This window comes from Cydia strobilella, chromosome 10, assembly GCF_947568885.1.
Source record: "Cydia strobilella chromosome 10, ilCydStro3.1, whole genome shotgun sequence".
NCBI classification, from domain to species: Eukaryota; Metazoa; Arthropoda; class Insecta; order Lepidoptera; family Tortricidae; genus Cydia; species Cydia strobilella.
The window spans coordinates 2289837-2310143 of record NC_086050.1 but is presented as its reverse complement, the minus strand read 5'-3'; the positions used below and the strand labels follow the sequence as shown (position 1 = coordinate 2310143).

General features: G+C 37.5%; 1 protein-coding gene across 3 annotated transcripts in view; it reads right to left on the bottom strand.

Annotated features, from left to right (window-relative positions):
- Positions 1-16207, bottom strand: part of LOC134744619 (blood vessel epicardial substance-like) — a 78260-nt gene extending 62053 nt beyond the window's left edge. For all 3 annotated transcript variants that reach the window (XR_010128100.1, XM_063678496.1, XM_063678495.1), the window contains exon 1: positions 15351-16207. Coding sequence is in view for 2 of the 3 variants with exons in the window: in XM_063678496.1 (XP_063534566.1) it covers positions 15351-15827 (477 nt within the window). In the remaining variant the exon portion in view is untranslated. The remainder of the gene's footprint in view (positions 1-15350) is intronic.
- Between the last annotated feature and the right edge of the window lie 4100 nt (positions 16208-20307).

Below are 20307 nucleotides of genomic sequence, written 5' to 3'. Positions count from 1 at the left end.
CTGGGGTTACAAAATTTACTATGACAGTACCGCTCTAGTATAAGTTACTCTATGGTAGTTGTGAGCCCGACGCCACGCTGCACGCCCCGCCGAACGCTCCGCTTCGAGCGTCCACTCAGGCCTTTACACTAAGAGGAAGAACTTGTAATAAGAGTTACACGCTTAACTGACCAATCTGACCATAGGAGGACCTTATATTTACGCAATGAGGTTTAAGAATTGACAGTTAACATTATTCTTAAGGCTAATTATGGCTTTCCATCAGAGAAACTCCATGTGCATAAGGACCACACATGCTCTTGCTCCAAGTGCACATTATAATAAGGGCCCTTTTCTGATGGAAAGGTCTTTATCGACATGAAGCATAAGGACCCTTCTCTGATGGAAAGCCACAATTATTCAATGATCAAACAAATACATGCTGTTATGTGATATAATATACCTTTGTTATTTTCTTATGCACATGAAAAACGATTGATATTCAAATAACGCACAAGTCGGAGCTGTCTCAATTTTTCAAACGTCAATTTTCTTTGAGGTCTGAAAATCAGGCCTTAGACAGTTATTTACTTCTGAACATAAAGTTATATTTAATCCAACTAAACATTATTACATAAAGTAATGTAAAAAATAATCACCTTGCGAGCAATTTACACCTACTATCAGTTATTTAATATACTACTTTACTACTTATATCATAATACACCCAGCAAAGTGTCATATGGTTAATTTCAGCACAGACTTGTTAATAAACCTTTATTATACCCTCCAGCAACAGACAATTGGACGAAGCAATTGCTTGTTGACATTTGAAACTAATTAATTGGATTCCAATTAGAAATGTTTACAGCGAAGCGGGAAACTGTAGGAGGATCGCGAAATTACGGACAATAATAAACTTAATAAATACACGAACTTTGAAAAACTATACCTCGTTTTTTTGCATTAGAAAAATGGTAAACAATCTTGTCATCATTGCCGCACGTTTTCGAACAAATTGTCAAAAGCACTGCCACTGATTAATACAGTATGTTTCTTTTAGTTGTCGATTATTGGAAATAAGTTTTGTTTGAAAATTTATTTTTTTATCTTTTGTTCTAATTAAAAAAATATTAACGTTAGAGCATTCCTGAGAAGTAACCCTACGTGGGATTTCAGGGTTTGTCGAATGGCTAAGGTCACCCTGTATATATATATATATTTTTCAAAATTAAGTGTTTTTTGAAAAAAAAATACACGTCAAAATTGTTTTGTTGTTTACCCTTTTTCTAATGCTAAAAACCTCACCTCCCAGCCCAGTGTTGAAAATGATTTGACAAACCTAGCGAAATGCAAACAGCCTACGTATTTACGTAACAAGGCAGTTTGACACTTGGGCGCAATAAGGTCAGCTAACGAGTATAACAAACGGTGACAAGGCTGCCTTACCGTAACCGTAATTTACGCGTACCTAATGTACATTACATATTTACATTTGTGTGAGATTTCAATCAGAAAATTCCGAAATTACACAAATCGTTCTAGTTGTCGAAAAAGGAACATTTATCTTGTTACAATTCGATTAATCTTTAGTTGTACTTTGTACTGGTATCAAGCTTCATGCTTCAAGATCGAGTAAGGAATGTCGAGATCCGTCGACGCACCAAGGCGCAAGACGTTGGTTTCGCCATTACCAAACTAAAATGGAGTTGGGCGGGACATGTTGCTAGGCAGAGTGATGGCAGGTGGACTAAAATGTTAACGGAATGGTGGCCGCTTTCGAATGAAAGAAGCCCCTGGCGTCCGTTGGCTCGTTGGGTTGACGACATCCGGAAGATTGCGGGTCACTTCTGGATGAGATTAGCCCAGGACCGGGACAAGTGGCGTACTGGAAGAGAGGCCTATGCTCAGCAGTGGGCGATAAAGGGCTGTTATGATGATGATCGTACTGGTCGACTCATAACATAAGATATTTGTATTGGAAATGTGTCCCCCTCTCACCATTAAAGTGGTATCAGCTTTCAGCCCCTTCTGAATCAATCTCAAAGTGGTTACAAGTCCTACACAGACATCGGTAACATAAGATTTGTACCAAGCGGTTTCACTTTTCCACTTTATCCAAATGTTTGAATGCAGTACTACTGTTATAGTTTAGTAGTAGCAAGTAGTTAGTAGTCCTATACGAAATATTTATGTTGCAGTACCTGTGTGCTGTAGTAAATATCACGTGCAATTTAACGCAATTATTCTCTCCATTTTCAGTTACTGGCCGGGTTGCCGTTAGTGCCGCGCCGTACGCGTACGTTTCATATATAAATGAGAAGAGACAGCCCTACCCTACTGCATTGATAGATGCAGAAATGTGACCATTGAAACATAAAACAATAGCATTTATTAATAACGTGCAATTTTTGTCCATTACAATAGATAACGATAGGACATGCAGATTTTATGCCAGGTTTATCGCAAAATTTATAACATTAAGTCACGAGGAGCTCACAGGAATGATTTGTGTTAGGTAAAAATATTGTTAATATTTAAATTTTGATTCTGCTATTTCTGCTAAACGAATCATGCAACTCTCGGCACTCTAGCAGCACCTTTTAATCATTTTAATGGAGGGCTGCTGTATACCTATCAGAATACATACAAACAAACTCACGAATTCTACTGCAAATATGTAACATGGTCAATTGGTCACTAATGAAATATACAGGGTATCCTATCCAGCGACAGATTTCCCATTTTTAAAATGAAATAATTTTAGAACGCGAAATGCGAGAGGGAGGAGGGAGAGGATGTTTTAGTTTCGTGGGTGTTGCGGATCAGTAACAATGGATCGTTGGCCAGCAGAGCAGCGTGCATATGCTATTGATCCATATCTTACCAAAGATTGTCACTTAGTACCTAGACCGCAAGACGTAAGTTTTGCATTAATTTCGGAATATGCGGTAAAGGTAGGAGGAGTGCGTACACAGCGAAGGTCGACATCTTGAAAATGACATTTTCCAAAAATGAAATACATAATTATCTTCTTTTCAGAAAAATAAATACTTTGTTTTTATTTTTATTATTATTTGGAGCCTTACGTGTCCCACTGCTAGGCAAAGGCCTCCCCCCTATTTCTCCACAGATTTCTTTCCGATGGTGTGTCTGCAGGCCACTCCTTCAAAAAGGAGTCCAGTTCATCCCGCCATCGCCACAAGACACAAATAAAGAAATGGCCCCTAGTTTTTTTAATCTGATCTGCCGCTGGACAACCTGGATCTAATTATACCTATGACTGCTCTAGAAAGAAACTCCATATAAAGCTACCAGCCTTATTTAGCCAACTATTACTGTGTTGGAAAAAAGCAACAGCTATAAATCCGTTACATAATGAACGATCTGCCACAGAATGCAAACAAAGAACCTGAAAAAGGTGGGAAGGTATTAAATGACTATGACCTAAAACAAAGGGAACAATGCTCTTTCATCGAAGCCCATGAACCCGATATTGCAGCTTGAATCGACAATTAAACAATAAACTGATTACTGCAGAAGAAGTAGTAAAACAGTTGTAGTAAGCTTTTTCACTTAAGTATGAAGAGTGAAATAGATAATACTGGTAATATGGCACATGTGACAACGAATCGACGGTGGAAATTTCAAATGTTGTAAGGGACATACGGCCGTATGAGAAGTACCTACCTACCTACCTACAAAGGAATGACAAATGTTCTTTGTGATGGGCTGATGGGAGAAAAGAAAGGAAATTTAGTCACATTGTGTCAGAAAATCACAAGCTCATAACCAACACCTGCTGGTGTACCTAAAGGATCTATATTGGGGTATAAGACATACAAAATAACTAGTTAGTTATTTTGTATGTCTTATTGTTAGTTACGTAGTTACGTATAATATGATTTCAGTTTCAGTTCTTTATTTGCTTTCTTAAGATACAAGTATCATGCAAAATTGTATACAATAAAATAACTTAGCCTAACTTGCTGGGACGTCAGTTAGCCGCGACCACGACCAGTGAAACCTGTGTCCAAACGTCGGTAAATAAAGGTAACAAAATAAATTCGCGATAGACCCGTTTCTAAATGTGATTTAATATGTGTTTAAACCGCGAAAGTTTTAAATGTTATAACTTAGCCTAAATCATGCATAACATTCAAAATGAAATTCTGAATAACATAAATGTACAAAAGGCTGATCAATGTCCTAACTAACGTAAAGATGTCACATTTAATAATATTGATAATTAGATTTTACACAATTAATGATAAATATACACTTAAAAACAGATGAAGTAATAATAAAGTAAAGCTATTTAATAACTATATAAACATATTTTATAAAATGTCAAAAGCACTATTTAGTCATACAATTTAACAAAATACTCATCGAGACTGTAGAAAGGCCTCGTAGCCAAATAGCTTTTAAGATTCTTGGAGAATATTCTCAGGTCTTCAGACTCTTTAATTTCATCTGGTAGATGGTTAAATACTTTTATTGCTGAATAATTGATGCTTTTTTTGAACTGAACAAAATTAGTGCTAGATGGAGATTTCGTCTTAACGAGTAACTTTGAGTTTGGTTTACCAATTTGTATGAGCTTTTATTTCTGTAAATATGTCTGGCAACCTGATAAATGTACATACCAATGACGGTATTTATACCATGCTTCGTGAATAGATGTCTATGTGTAATAGGAAAACGTTTTTCTATAATTCTAATGCATTTTTTTTGTATTAGTAGTATTTTGTTTACACTAGTACTATTTCCCCATACATCAATAGCATATTTGATTAGACTTTCTACGTATGAAAAATAAATCATTTATGTATTTACATCAACGACTTTTGCCATAGTTTTTAATGAGTAACAGGCTTTTGCAAGTTTTTGTGATACTGCCATGTGATTATGCCATTTCAGGTGTGTATCTAACTCGATGCCTAAAAAACGTGTGGAATCTGTTTTATTTATGGGCAAATCCAGGATGACATCATCAGAGTTCACGGCTCGTCTAAAAATCATATAAAAACTTTTTTCATAATTTAACTTTAAACCATTAGCATCAAACCAATTACATATGTTATTCCAATTACGTTTTGTCAACTTCTGTAGTAAATTATATGAGTGAGATCTGAATATTATACTAGTATCGTCGGCATATAAGTATGGAGTTAATTTTAAATGACAACGACAAAATGACGGCAACTTAGGTACTTATTAATAATTGTCGTGTCAAACGACACCGCCATTCCTCGTCCAATAAAAGAACCGTCCACGATACAGCACTCTATTACCAAACGGCGCCTCCCTAAAAATTGTCATATTTCACGTACACCGTAATAGAGTTTGGGCCGAATTTGCCGTGAATAGGAAACTTTTAGTGGCACTCGGTTGTGCCACCACCACGACACCTCTAATAGCGATTCAATTTCAATACGCGGTGAAATATGCGTTTGTTAATGATGTTTTTATTTAACATATAATCTTCAAAAAGAGCAAACGTACAAGGGCACATTTACGCTAACGATTTGTTAATGTGAGAAACAAAACATATAGATATTATGTGTTGATACTGATGATTATGTTTTCTGTTCAATGATCCGGATCAGACCTGCATAGTCGCCTGAAGGCATAACTACAAACAAAATGTATTTTATTCAATAATACAAATGTAAAAGTCACCTTGTTCTGATCGAGGTAAAGTTCAATTTCAACACAAAACAGAGAGGCGAATACGCGTTTCTGTAAGTTAACTAGTATTTAGCAGGTAGCCTTTACCTTACCCCGAGTAAAGGGGGTCGAGGCGCCAAGAGTAATTGCGTTGGCGACTAACTCCCTGTGGGGAAAACGATAAGGTTGCTTTTAAAGGTATATAAGCTGTAAAATGACGACGTGACGTGCGATAAACTTTGCACAGGTATTAAAAATACACGAGCAGGTACAAGAAAAAAAACTCGATCCCTCCGGCCGTCAGTAAATTTAGACGCTGAAAAAACTAAGTGGAGTGGCTGTGAGTTTGTGGTAAGGATTCGCATTTGCAGGTGATTCACACCTTTCGAAGTTAAAATCGACTGCTAATGCTCCTTTTTGAAAAGTATACTTTATTTCGTGTTAAACACGGTTGATTTCCAGTTAACTGGACGAGAAGTGGGTAAAACCAGAGCTGAGTACGCTAAAGCTGTTAAAAGATGACTTAGCTTATCCCTAAGTTTCAATAATCTGATGCTGAAGCGATTTCATTTCATTGTTTTTACCTTAAATTCCGGAATTTAAGGTAAAAACAACTTAGGGCCGATATGTACAACAGTATAAAGGTCCAGTAAAATAATAAAAAAATAAATAAAAAAAAAGGTAAAAACAATGAAATGCTATTCTAGAAATATTGGGTTTTATTTAAGCCTAGTGTTATTGTGTATTGCTCAAAATACCGATTTCATGGCAATACCAATACCAAAACGGATCGTGTCTACTAATTTTGAACGAGGCAAGTACGAAGTTTGGATGGTAAACCAAATACAGCGAACACCCATTTACGGGTAAATAAGTAGTCCACATCAGTTAACCGGGCAAGTGCCCCAAATGGTGAGATAGTTACAAGTGGAAGCTGGGAAGCGCACTCCATCAATCTTATTTTATCGACTCCCAGACCGCTGTGCACGTAAAATTCACATTCGCGCCTTTAAGGTAATAACATTTACTGTGAACTTTGACTTTTAGATACCAGACTCAAGAAAACGATTAGGCCAATGGAGATTTTTCATTTCTATACGGATGTAGAAAATAAACTTTGCAATTCCGATTTCTGTTGATTCCTCTTGCAATTTTATATTTTTATTGATGATTATTGGCTCCCAATTAAGTCGCAATAATCTAGCCTCCGACCACGCTATGTTTGCACAGATTTTGAAATGAGAATGCGTACATATCCCACAGGAGCGCCATACTTGACGTATCGCTATCACTTGGCATGAAAACTTAGGGTGGTCCGATTCAATTTGATAGTATATGGTTCAATCAGATGTGAGCTTGTAAGTGGCGGAACTAGGGCAGGCAAATTGCTTCAGGGCGCAACAGCGTAGAGTGCAAGGAACCCCACTCTAGAGAAGACTGAAACCATAGATTACTAAAATGGGGCAGTTTCCAATCTGTAGTCCTTAGCACTTCTGGGTTACATAAAAATAAATGGGTGCGCATGAGAAACACACAATTTAACCATACCTACTTATGTCGATGCAAATATGCAGTTTGAATCTTCCTAAAATAAAAAAACCGGCCAAGTGCGAGTCGGGCTCGCGCACCGAGGGTTCCGTACTTTTTAGTATTTAATAATAATAATAATAAAAGACGTTTATTCAAGAAGTTGTAACATAGGTACATAATAAAAGTACACGATAATGCTTACAAACTAATTGAAAGGGAAGGTGGCTCAGCTGATGTCTGTGCCAAAAAGGCTATTTGTTGTTATAGCGGCAACAGAAATACATCATCTGTGAAAATTTCAACTGTCTAGCTATCACGGTTCATGAGATACAGCTTGGTGACAGACAGACGGACAGGCGGACAACGGAGTCTTAGTAATAGGGTCCCGTTTTTACCCTTTGGATACGGAACCCTAAAAAAAGAAATTGATGGCAGGAAATAGGGGTCCCTGTTATAGCCCCGATTCCCGATAAGGACTTATATTCCTAGCTTTGAACTAGCCTGTCAATGTAGATTTGACAACTAAGCCTTTGCTTAGTTGTCAAAGAGACAACTATAAGCAAAGGAAGACCTGAAGAAGCCTTTAGAAGGTAAGACTTTTCTCACCTTCTAAAAATGTTTAGAAAAAGCGCGAACCGGCATAGGCATCACGCTCTGGAAGAATATTCCATTCATATAATAAGGTTGTGATAGACATTCGATACGACACAGGTTGAGAGCCAAGTCGGATGATCCCAATCACAATATCCACGGAACGGGACCAACAGACAATATTGGCATTGGCGTGCATCGCCTTTGCATAAAATCGATAGTTTTACCCGCAAACACCTTGGGCCTTGTTACGATTGGGATATTTGGAATTTGTTCACCTACTACTTCTTGGAAATTGAAGAAATATTCTAAAAAAATCTCCGTCAGATATTTAACAAATGTTTCACACACATTGTAGAGTCAAATATCAATTGAGTTCAGTTGGCCTACTTAGCTAAGATCTAATATACATATATCTAAAACTCAACGTGCAGCCACAGAATTGTGTCCAAGACACGTGAAAGTCAACATGCAGCCATAGAATTGTATGCAGATAACAAGATGGAACAGAACAAGCTGGAAAAGCACAATTGTGCGACGAAGCCGCGGAAACTTCCTAACTTTAGATTGTCTGGGCTGAAATTTTGTCTATTGTGGTTGAAGAGGAATTGAAATAACGACCTGAGCAGGCGTGCTGCTCATCTCATACATATAACTAGTGGCTCTGTAAGCTTATAAAAAGTAAAAGTGAAAAATACTTAGGTAGTTCGTTGAGTCGTTATCACAGTGAACTCACAATTTGACAGATATATGTATAGACTTTAAATTGGCAGTTAGATATAAATCCAGTTTAATTTTTTGTTTACTTTTTACATATTCAAAACTTTGTCCAGATTTCACTCCGCATATACGTTATTAACTAGAAAGAGGCAAAATTCAACACAGGTTTGCTAAGTTTTATATAAAAGGAGATAAAACTTATCCAAATAGACCTGTATCTATTATGAGATTTATGAGTGGACTGTAGCCTCAATTCCGCAGTAATACAGTACAGTCACTTGCTTTGCTTCTTGCTATAATATCTCGCAATATGAAGCGTGCAAATATCTGCAGCAATCTTATTTGAGTAGTTTTTTTTTGTATTGCTGTAAACTTCTTTTTCTGTGAAGCCTGCGTAATCGTATAAATAGGTGACGCGATTCCCTGCGAGTGTGACGTTTGGGGGCGTTCACCCCTGTGCCCCACTAACCCAATCAGAAAGGATTGTAGACTGCCAAGTGTACGCTTATGACGCCTTTCAATGAATAAACTATTATTTACAGCAAAGTTTTTCATCATGGCCCTCCTTTTTCTGAACATAAATATCCGTTTTGTATTCGAAATAAAATCCGCAAATTGTAATGAACGTCACAATTTTTATTTACAGGTTTTCCCAGGGGACTTGACAAACCCAAACCCGTGCAGTTATGTTTCATAATTAAAACAAATGCGTATATTCTGCTTGTCGATTTAAATACACGACTTTTATTTCCATAATAAACAATTCTGAACTGTATGTTACACGTAACGTAAGATATTTTTACATTTTTCGCCTCATCACAAAGGAGTAAAGTGCAAAAGTGTAAACATATCTTGGACGTCAACTGTAACTAAGATGTTGACAAATGTTTAAACTGAAGACGTCATTAATGTCGTTCATAAATCATGTCACAGCTGCAATGGACAGCGGCAGCGATTCAGTTTGCCTTCGATTCAGTTCTTAACTTCGGGGTAACGCTAAGTACATCTCTGGAAACTAAATGGCATAGACTATGCCGAAAAAAAAATTAACTATGCCGCATAGTAAGTTTTTTTTTTTCGTAAAAAGCAATAAACTGATATATCAATGACATTTAGAATATCCATTGTCCGAGTTCTTGCGTTTAGTAGCAAATTTATAAACTCATACTAAACACTAATCAATGTGTAAACAGGCCCTAAGGCAAGTGTACACGTTCGTAGGGGCCATATCAGATAAAAATAAGCCATTCATTATCTCCAAACCCCCCTTGGATATCCGTCACCAACAGTGACCTGAAGAAAGCCCAAATGACTCGACGACCCAGAACCGACGTAACTGGTGAACAAGGACGAGGAGAGCCGACCCCAAGTGAAATGGGATAAGGCTATGCAGAGAGATTGATTATCTCCAAAATGGAGTCAATTAGCATACGGTTTTTTCGAGAAAGTTACATATTGTAAGCTCAAAAATGCACCGTATAATATTGAGAGATCACCATTGAATTAAGCAGTGAAAAATGCCTGCTGCTATACCCGTTACACCTCTCTTCTCACATCAAGGGTCAATAACCTACCCCTTTAACCCCGGCACATCCCGTAGAGGGTTTGTACTGCACTTGAAATCAAGTGAGTTGCGGCAAGTGCAATCAATATTATCCTAAAACTAACCACCACAAACGGCCTATTTTTAGAAGCCCAAGCAATCTGTCTAAGTGGGGAAATAGCAGTTTTTAACTCATGCAAATGCCGTGAGGTACTCGCGGATTTGGAACATGCAACGGGGTAGCGAAAATTCAGCTTTAAAAGCGTGAAAAGCTAAAGAAATCAAGGCAAAAAAACAGCAAAACATCGTTCCGAGGAGATTCTTGGTTTCCCTTAACTTTTTAAGTTTGTAGGTTGGTGTTTATTGCATAAAGAGTTTAAGAGCTTAAACCGTACGGAGTTTGCAAGCTTAAACTGTGTTACAACATTGAAGAAAAATAGGAAACTATTGCTGAATTACATATTTTACAGGTTTCCTAGAGTAATAAATCAGATAATAACTTATTCCTTTTATTATTACATCGTATACAAACCAGTAGTACAATACCTAGTATGAATTATAGACTTGAATTGCATCATAAATGTCAAGCTCAAGCCCAATTGCGTAAGAAGTTGTAACACAGCAAGAAACTAGACCAGTAAACCTGCCTAAATATGTTCTAAATCTTATTCAGAATAGCTACTTACAAAGGAAGGAATGATTAATTTATTATTAAACGTCGACAAGGGATAATTTGTAGCAGACTGATAAAGGATTAGATAGAAAACCAATTAGTAGTTAGGATCGATAACGGGACCATTACAGAATGCTTTTAACTTGAGAGTGCTTGTGATGCAATGGGTTGCCATATCGAGTGGTTGATGGGCCGAGTGAGAGGATAATAGCGGCAATTAATAGATTTTAAAATATTGTAAAACAGTAAGCTTGAGAAGGAACCGTAAACTTCTTCAACACTCATTATTATTCACAACGACGGGACTTAATCGCGTAAAATAAGTTTTTAATTTACCTCCGACGCCACACACACACTAACACGCCACACGTTGCCTGGCTTGAAATCAGTGATTCTCTACTAAATAGGTTGTAACAAAATGGTCGCCTATCCTATCTCCCATTATGATAAAATAATTTATTTAGGTGGAGATCAAGGGCCTGACACTCTTTGATAGAGAAAGATAGTCTTATTGCGATTTCTATAAGAGGAAAGAGAAAATAGTGCCATGCTTTGTCCTTATCACCGACCGGGTTTTTTTTTCATGGTCGGGTTATGGCAGCATAGGTAGGAGGCGATGGCGAAATACCGAAATTTATAAGAGTGAAAGAGAAAAAGGATTATGCTGCCATACATTAACCTGTCAATACATGAATATGTCTTCCTCTTAGGTACCCCTGGTCGCTCGGTTTCATGTCTATAACTACTATACTAGGTATGTCTATGGTGGAGATTCAATGTTGTTATGGTGGATGGACATGACACAGGCATAAGCTATGCTTCTTGAATGACATACTGAATCCTACGAAGGCGTTCACAGCGGTATGTAAATAGAACGTGGTCACAGGTTTGACAACCTGCCCTGCAAACACGAGTGCTGAAATAGTCTCAAAACGTCAGGATGTGTAAGTATTTTAAATACATTTTGAAAAGGACTACGCCTGTCTTATTTTACTGTCGAAACTCCTAGTATGCATCCAAAATCCAAATGTTTCTCTTCCTAGACGATGTAAGCGAAATAAACTAGCCCGAACGATCGGCCAGACGAGTACTTAAACTTAACTTACAGATTGATCCCAAACTGTTACCGCGTGTTTATTCCCTGGATAACGGATAAATTCAACTAACTTTATCGAGGGTTTGTTTATTTACAACATCATTCGGTCCACGGAATTATTGATGCTGTAACCCGACGTGTTTCCTTTAGAGATAGGCGCATTTTGCCGCTGAGGGCTACATATGTACCCATTAGTAACCATTTGACAAACGAAATACCTAGGTTTGTGATGAAACGAAAGGACCAAAAGAATCACTTGAATTGTCATCATAGAATACATACTACATAGGTACTTTAGGATTTCGTTCTCAATAATTAGCATATACACATTTCGTTTTATAGTGAAATACCGTTTTTTAAAATAATATTTAAAGATCGTCAAAGTATGGTTGGATGACATCCAAAGTATGGTTGGAACAAGGTTGGAACGCTCCAAGTTATAATTTGGTTTAGTTTAGTTATACCTAATATACCTATAGAGTGAAAGATGAGATTCTGATTTCTACGACACCAACAAAAGTAAAAACTTACAAATCGTAAAAACACACAACCGAAAACTGCCACAGAAATCACTAGTCACCAAGAAATTTATCAGATGAAAGCGGCATCGGTTTATTCTCAAAGGCCACGGGCAGTCCAACTTTTATCGCCTCAGCGACATCTCTTACAAACTCTAGTATAAAGTTACTTTAGTTGGCCACTAATTTCCTTTACGCAATTTAGGTTTCACTCGGCCATTCCTTTATTTGATCGGGACTTATAAAGTCCCGATCGGCGGGTTTTCAACGCAGTTTTTTCATGATTGTTTTTTCTTTTAAACTATTTTTTAGCCGATTTATTACAGGAAATGGGGAGTAAAAGTTTATTATAATCGTAGTACGTGGCAAATTGATGGTAAAGTATGTACAAACTGCTGACCAACCTGCAGGTCTTTTATTAATCGTAGAATTGTACTTTTCCCCAGTAAAGTAGCATTTTCTCAGTTCCATCCTAAAGAAGTGTGTAGGTTTAAAGCGTACACAATAAGTTCTTCCAGCCCGAGAAAACTAGGCCTTGTTCGAACTAGGCCGTCTTCTTACGTCTCACAATGCTTGCTACATACCAGACCTGCTAGCATGAGTTGCGTTCTCGCGCGCTACTCCATACATCTAGCGCGACTTCAAGTATGGACTCGCGCGCGAGAACGCAACTTATGCTAGACCGCCAGAGCTCAAGCTCAACAATATCTGAAAGTGGCACTCCAGTGCTAGGCAATTATCTTATAGTACTTAAACTTCTATAAATCCTCTTTCATCCCCCTTTCCCTGAGCGGACGTAAATCTAGATCCAGCGCTGTTATTGAATACCTAATTCGCCATTAACTCGCTACACACTCGCGGGAGCACGTGCTCCATCTATCGCTTTCCGAAAACATGTTTCATTCTGGAGGCGTAACTCTGTGTCAGAACCAGACGTATTGGAGATAAAGTGAAGTGGACTTGTAGAGGTAGTGGTTTAGTGGGCAATAGGATTGAATAATGTTGTGGATTTTTCGTGAAAGACGAAGAAATTATAAAGATATTGCATTTTTATCTAGAACCCATTGTTTATCGAAAATATCATTCTTATAGAAGACATCAGCTTTAACGTTCAACGCTCCAGACCAAATACCAGTAGAGAAGGAAAGCAGCCAAAGAGTAGCTGAAATGTATTAAACGATTATTTGGGTAGTTTGATGGGAAAATATAGTTCCCCATCTATTTACCAAAATCTTCGTCACTTGGGTGCCAGCACCCTATTTTCCGAATAGCACTGTGAAATCGTGCGGGCTGAGAAGATAGGTATTAAGTCGTAAATAGAGAATGCATTCTGAATTCATCGTTTGTAAAAAATTAAATATCAATAATATACGAGTAATGGACATGCTAAAAAATAAGTAAGTATTAAATGACAGGCACCTAGTCAGTTTGTTTAGGAATAGTCTAGCCAGGCGTGGTTCACTCCGCGATTTCGTCGCGTCGCTACAAGTACATGCGCCCCACACCAATTTTGGTGTCTAGCCAATAGCCATAGTAGTTGCCGCGCACCGCTACGGAACGGACGCCTCGCCTTCTCGCACTTGCGGTCATATCTGTCGTAATATGATATATGATATGATATGATAATAGACGCGTTTTGTTAGAGAGTGAACCTTCTGTACTTAGTTCTATTATTTATTCTGTGGTCTAGATTAAATCGTTAGCATATACTGTACACGTTTGAGGGCTGTAACACCGTTTGAGCACTAATTGGGAATTGAATTGCTTGTTTTGCAATACCTAGTTCCAATCCAAAACCTATTATTTAAGACTACTTGGTATTTCTGACCGCGTAGATACGGTACCACGACAGTTGGTTTAGCCACATCATTTAGCTGTTTGGCGTCGTTGGCGAAAACAGCTTTTCTAATCACATTCATAGATAGGTATCTACGCGAGTCTCGACAAATCGTGCTCACAAGCATGACGTATCACATTACAAACATACACATTACACAGGCAATCAATGCACATAAGGTAATTTGGCATGCAATGCCCATAAACAATTGACAGAGTTAAACGACGTAGGTGTACTGATAAGAGTGCATAGAGCAGTGACCTTTGGACTACTACTACTTTTGTAATTCTTGTCAAATTGCTCTGAGGTCGTAGTTTTCGCTTCCATGTCAGTTTTATTGATGCAAGTATATTTAAATTACTTATATTTTAAGGTAGGCGATTTTATACATTCGATCTTGTACTTACTTGTCTTAAAGTAAAAAAATAAGGCAAACAATTTAATGCGGGTTAGAATAAACAAGTACAATATTTATAACAGTTTTGAATGATTCATGGTTAGTTTCACTAGACTTAAATATATCAACTGGATGGGATGGAATATGGATATCTGGTGCTCGATAACAATACAAAAGGTAATCATGGTCGATATGTCTAGTACAATAATTATATCGAAACTGCTTGGTAAATGTAGGATGGTACTCCATCTGTCCAATATCTTGGTCCAATGTAGAGAGTGAGACGCAATAAACATTGGACAAAGAAATTGGACAGGATACCCTTAGTAGCACACTTAGAAAAAAAGAGTGTGGTATGGAGTGTGGCGTCTAAGCATGAATTGTAAAGAAATTCATGCATAGATTGCAAAAATCAAGGTCTAACAAAGATAAAATTGTGTTAGGTATCTGACAGTAGTTTGATATGGAGCTGTGTTTACATGTAATTCAACACATTTCACTGATAAGATATGACGGGGTTTAATTTGACTGTAATAAATTAAATAATTAAAATAATACTTCAAACTTCAGGATGGAAAAATAATGAATGTGATTTGTTTCTTTACAAAATATTTTGAAGTTAAGAAGATATAATCTTGTGATTGTTACAGCATAAAAATTACCTTCAAAATATCAGTTCCAGTAAAGCAAAAATTCAATTTTGGTTTTCCAATGAAGTAAAAACTATAAGTTTTAAAGAGGCACTATTAAATTGGTATAAAATTAAAATAAGGAATACTTGAATGTTTCTTACCTCTTCAATGTCTTTGTGAAACTTTATTGGCCTCATCAAATAGAAGTGCACCGAGAAATATACAAAGTTTATAGCTACAAATGCACTGTTCCACAGCACAGCATCCAGATGGCACTCGATGCTCCACGCCCAGATCCCAGAAAACGTGCACCCGAGGATCAGAGCCACGCGCAACCATATCAGTCCTGTCGGCGTGTGGGGCGCCAAGAACGACAGCAGAAAAAAAACATTGGCCACTTGGAAAAATATGTGATTTATCGGCCGCCATTTACCGCACGGGTTCAAATACATGTCCCACATCGACGGCCGATCCTGCACCGTCACGTTATCCAGCTGACTCGGCGGCGCCAGCTTCGGCGCGTCCAGCACCATCTCGCGCCGCGGCGCCCCCGTGACGTCACTGACCGCCGCAACGTCCGTGGTAGCATTCTGCAAGCCGGTCACCATCCCGATCGCTAAGGCACTGATAAACAACATAGTCCCTCCTCGCGCGTAAGTCCCGATCCGATTCTAACATCGAAATTATCGCGGGAACCATTAACATTTGACTGCTCTTGTATTTCACTCGCGCACTGATAAACACTTATTTTATTCACAAACAAACATCGAGATTTATTAACGATTAGCGTGATTTATTTATGCGAAAATAAAATAAGATTTAAAACTGATAGAGAGAAGAGGAGTTAACGCAGGAACGCCACACATGTAGCTATGATAAAATATAACGTTTAAATTAATTTTAAGGTATCTATAATTAAACTTTCTTCAAGAGTCCAAAATAAAAACGTTAGAAATAAGTAAAGCAAACAATCAAAGCTTCACATGACAGCACTGAATCGAACTGACAGAAAACAGAAACCATAGCCAACCAATAAAATACCCATAGCCAACTAGACTAGTAATACGCTATGGCGAGAGTTTGTTCTTTTTTTAAACTTTTTTCAGAGACTGTTCATAATTTGTGAGACGGAGCATAATAATGTTAATGTTGTTTACCGAAAAATATGCAATTTAAAATTTTCCAATGTGCATTTAAAAAATGAAAAAAAAAAAACCTGCACCATACTTACTGTTTACGAAGAATGCTGTGCTACGTAACTTCCTCAAAATCAAGCCTAATTTTGGCTCAAAATTAAAAATATAATTATGAACCTTAAGTTTCTTATTTTGTCAAGGTTTTTTACAGTTTTTTTTATTACACATATTGTAAGCTCATATGGAGTAAATGTTCTTTTTATTATTACAAACTTCATAAACACCCTTCAAATGTCAGCTGTCATTATCAGCTGAGGTTATTTAAAAAGCCTCCAAAATGAATTTTGGTAAAAATGTTTTAATTAAACTTTCCGATGATTTATAAGACGTTCGAATATGGCTGTCCCTTGTGAAATGTTACTACATCCCGAATTATTAACCAACGAGCAATTAATATACGTACTTCACGAGGTAACCTACGGTGGAGTTTACCACTAGTTTTGTTTACAGTTACCGCGCATTCGGTGTGCCTTTTGTGTGAATAAACATCTATTTTTCAATTCTAGCGACATTTGAGGGTCCCGAACCTAGAAAATATGGCAAGAGATGAATTGTTACACATTTTTCATCAGTATTGTGTACCCCATGGTCAAAGAAGATATAGAGACTCGGGAAGAGGAAAGGTGTTAAATAAAGCCCGACCCGTCAGTCCGCCGGCACTCCAGAAAGTGTCTCTAAATACAGCCTTTAATACAAGAAAATCTGTGCACTCAGATAACTTTGAAAGAATCAAACCACCGCCAGACTTGTTAAGTGGGCATATGAAAAGGATTAAATTAGAAAATAAGGAAAAAGATGCTTATTTAAAAAGGAAAATGTCCATAGACTCTGTAAGTACATTTTGTTTCACACTCCTATTCACTCTTGCAATGACTTATATGTATTAAATGTTTTGAATTAAAGCTATTATTACCAAATAAATAATTTTAAATTATGGCAAGATATACACACAGAGCAATTTTAAATTAATTTGTGTTGACAATAGTAAACACACAAATAAATAAACCTGGGACCTCCAGCTCAGTAGGCAGGGTCACTACCGACCTAGGCTAGGACACCGTAATTTAAAGCTTATTCAAAATATTACTTTTTTCCACAAAAAATCATTTTGCACCAATATCTGTCAAATATGAAATTAAGGGTTCCCGGCAAGCTCGGTTCTCCATACAAACATAGTTATGCTCTTATTTTTAAACGAGTAGCTAGTTTGCTCTGAAACCTTGTACTTATAATAAAAATAAAAAATAAAATAAAAAAGCCTTTTATTTCTGGGTTGAAACTTAATCTAAATTTTTGTACTTATAATAGGATAAGGTATATCTATGTCTGTAATTAGTTTATGTAGCTTCAGATACCATAGTAAAAAAAATACAGCTAATTTAAGTTTTTCATACAAAACTTGTTTTTGCTTTATTTCGTTTGTTTTATAAACTGGAGCTATATAAACTAATTACAGACCTAGATATACCTCATGTAAATGCAAAGTCATGCAAAGTTTCATTACAATCCAACACATAGTTTTAAAATGAGAACAAAACTCCGTTTCTATGGGAAGGTGAAATTCAGCCGGGCTTGCAGGTGACTCTTAAGCCTTCAATTGTTTCAGGATACACCTGCAACTGACAGTCCGCCACCGAAAAAAGACAGGAAACCTATCACATGGCCCTAAACACTTTACTATACTTCTTCAAATTGGAAACAATACTTTTAGTATAAAAGCTCTATAGAGGATCAACCACACCTGCAATCATAGCCAACATGCCAATTGTTTACTCTCCGTAGCGAACAAAATGCGACTCACTGTCGCACTAATATAGAAGAGTGATAGAGAGAGATGACTATACTACGCTACAGTTTTAACAATTGGCATGTTGGCTAAGCACCCTGAAGTGGATGCAGTCTTGTGCTGCATAAACATTATGTCTGTTAAGCACAGATGGGGCCAATCCTTTATGTGAGTGTCACAAATATATTAACACTACAATGTTACTGTAATGTTATTTTGAAAATATCACACAATACAACCTCATTGACAAAAGGTAACAAATATTAATCTAACTTGACAGCATGATTATTACTTTATTAGTATTATTACTTTGAGTTTGATATCATAATAGTTAATCATTCTTGGTGTTTCATGCAGAACAACTTATGACATGACACCTTTAGACTCTTTAGAGGGTTCCTGGCATTCAACAGGTCCAAATGAAATTTCCAAGAAAGATAATAATCCTATTTAGGGTTCCGTACCCAAAGGGTAAAAACGGGACCCTATTACTAAGACTCCGCTGTCCGTCTGTCTGTCTGTCACCAGGCTGTATCTCGTGATCTGTGATAGCTAGACAGCTGAAATTTTCACAGATGTATTTCGGTTGCCGCTATAACAACAAATACTAAAAACAGAATAAAAAAGAGATTTAAGTGGGGCTCCCATACAACAAACGTGATTTTTGACCGAAGTTAAGCAACGTCGGGCGGGGTCAGTACTTGGATGGGTGACCGTTTTTATAGTTAATGGTACGGAACCCTTCGTGTGTGAGTCCGACTCGCACTTGGCCGGTTTTTTACTGTAAATTAATCTAAAATAATGTAAATCAATGTTTTACTAGTGTTTTTTTTGCAGATTTAAAGTAATAGTGATAGGTTTTATGTGTTTACCTAACTGACACAGAAGGGAGGGTATTGTTCTTTCTTTGTATATTTTAGTTATAAGTAATACCTATAAAGACGCATGAAAATTATCAATTTGGTGACTAAAAGTTGAATGTATTCTAAGCAATGAGTTAATAATGAGTTTTATACTTTTATTACTTCTGTAAATAACAGTTTAGGTTAGAATAATATCACGCTCAGCGCAAGTGTAACGCTCTTACGGTAGATGTCGCTAGGGTCCCCTAGACGCAATTAGTCCGAAGATTTGCTGACTGTGAATGAGGTCTTGGTAGCTCAGTTGGCAGAGCGCTGGAGTATCGATCCAGAGGCCATGAGTTCAAGTCTCACCTTGTTGTGAGTCATACTAACTTAAGCCTAAAAATACGGAGTTATGTTTCGGAGAGCCTAGGTTTCCATTTCCAAGCACTAACAGTAAGTCCACACAGAGCGAGCATACGCGCAAGGCAATTTCCTCGCGCACAAAACGACCAGTGTAGACGTGCCTCGGCCGAGGCGGCGCGCGCGATGTCTACACTGACCGTTTTGTGCGCGAGGAAATTGCCTCGCACGTATGTGTGGACCCGGTTAGTAGCGTTCAAGATGGCCGCGCGTCGCGTACTGCTGCACGCCGCGTCGCGCGCTGGGCGCGCGATGAGATAACCGGTTGGGAGAGACGTCTTGCGCTGTTGTTGTAGGCGAACAAAGTGGGTAACCGTATTTTTTGGCTTAATAGGAAGAATATCAGTAGTATTGCACAAAATACTGACAGCAATTTACAAATGGAAGTATTTTCTTAACTACTAAAGTTAAAAATTGAGTTGTACTTTCGCCATCAGATAGATCGGAGTGGCCAAGGTGCTTAAAAATATACGTATATGTATTAAATCACATTTAAAATCGGGTCTATCGCGAATTTATTTTGTTACCTTTATTTACCGACTTTGATTTGACTACCCGACGAAAAGTGCGCTTTAAATACACTTTTCGTCGGGTAGTCACACAAGTCTCTGTTTTGACATTTTGCTGGGACATCAGTTAGCCGCGACCACGACCAGTGAAACCTGTGTCGAAACGTCGGTAAATAAAGATAACAAAATAAATTCGCGATAGACCCGATTTTAAATGTGATTTAATATGTGTTCAAAACGCGAAAGTTTTAAATGTTATATACGTATATGTGCTGTAATGTAACTTTCTGTGTGTGCTAATGCACGCAATATCTTCTGTAGTATTAAGTAAAAACTTTTTTTTTATCATGTCTCCTCATGTC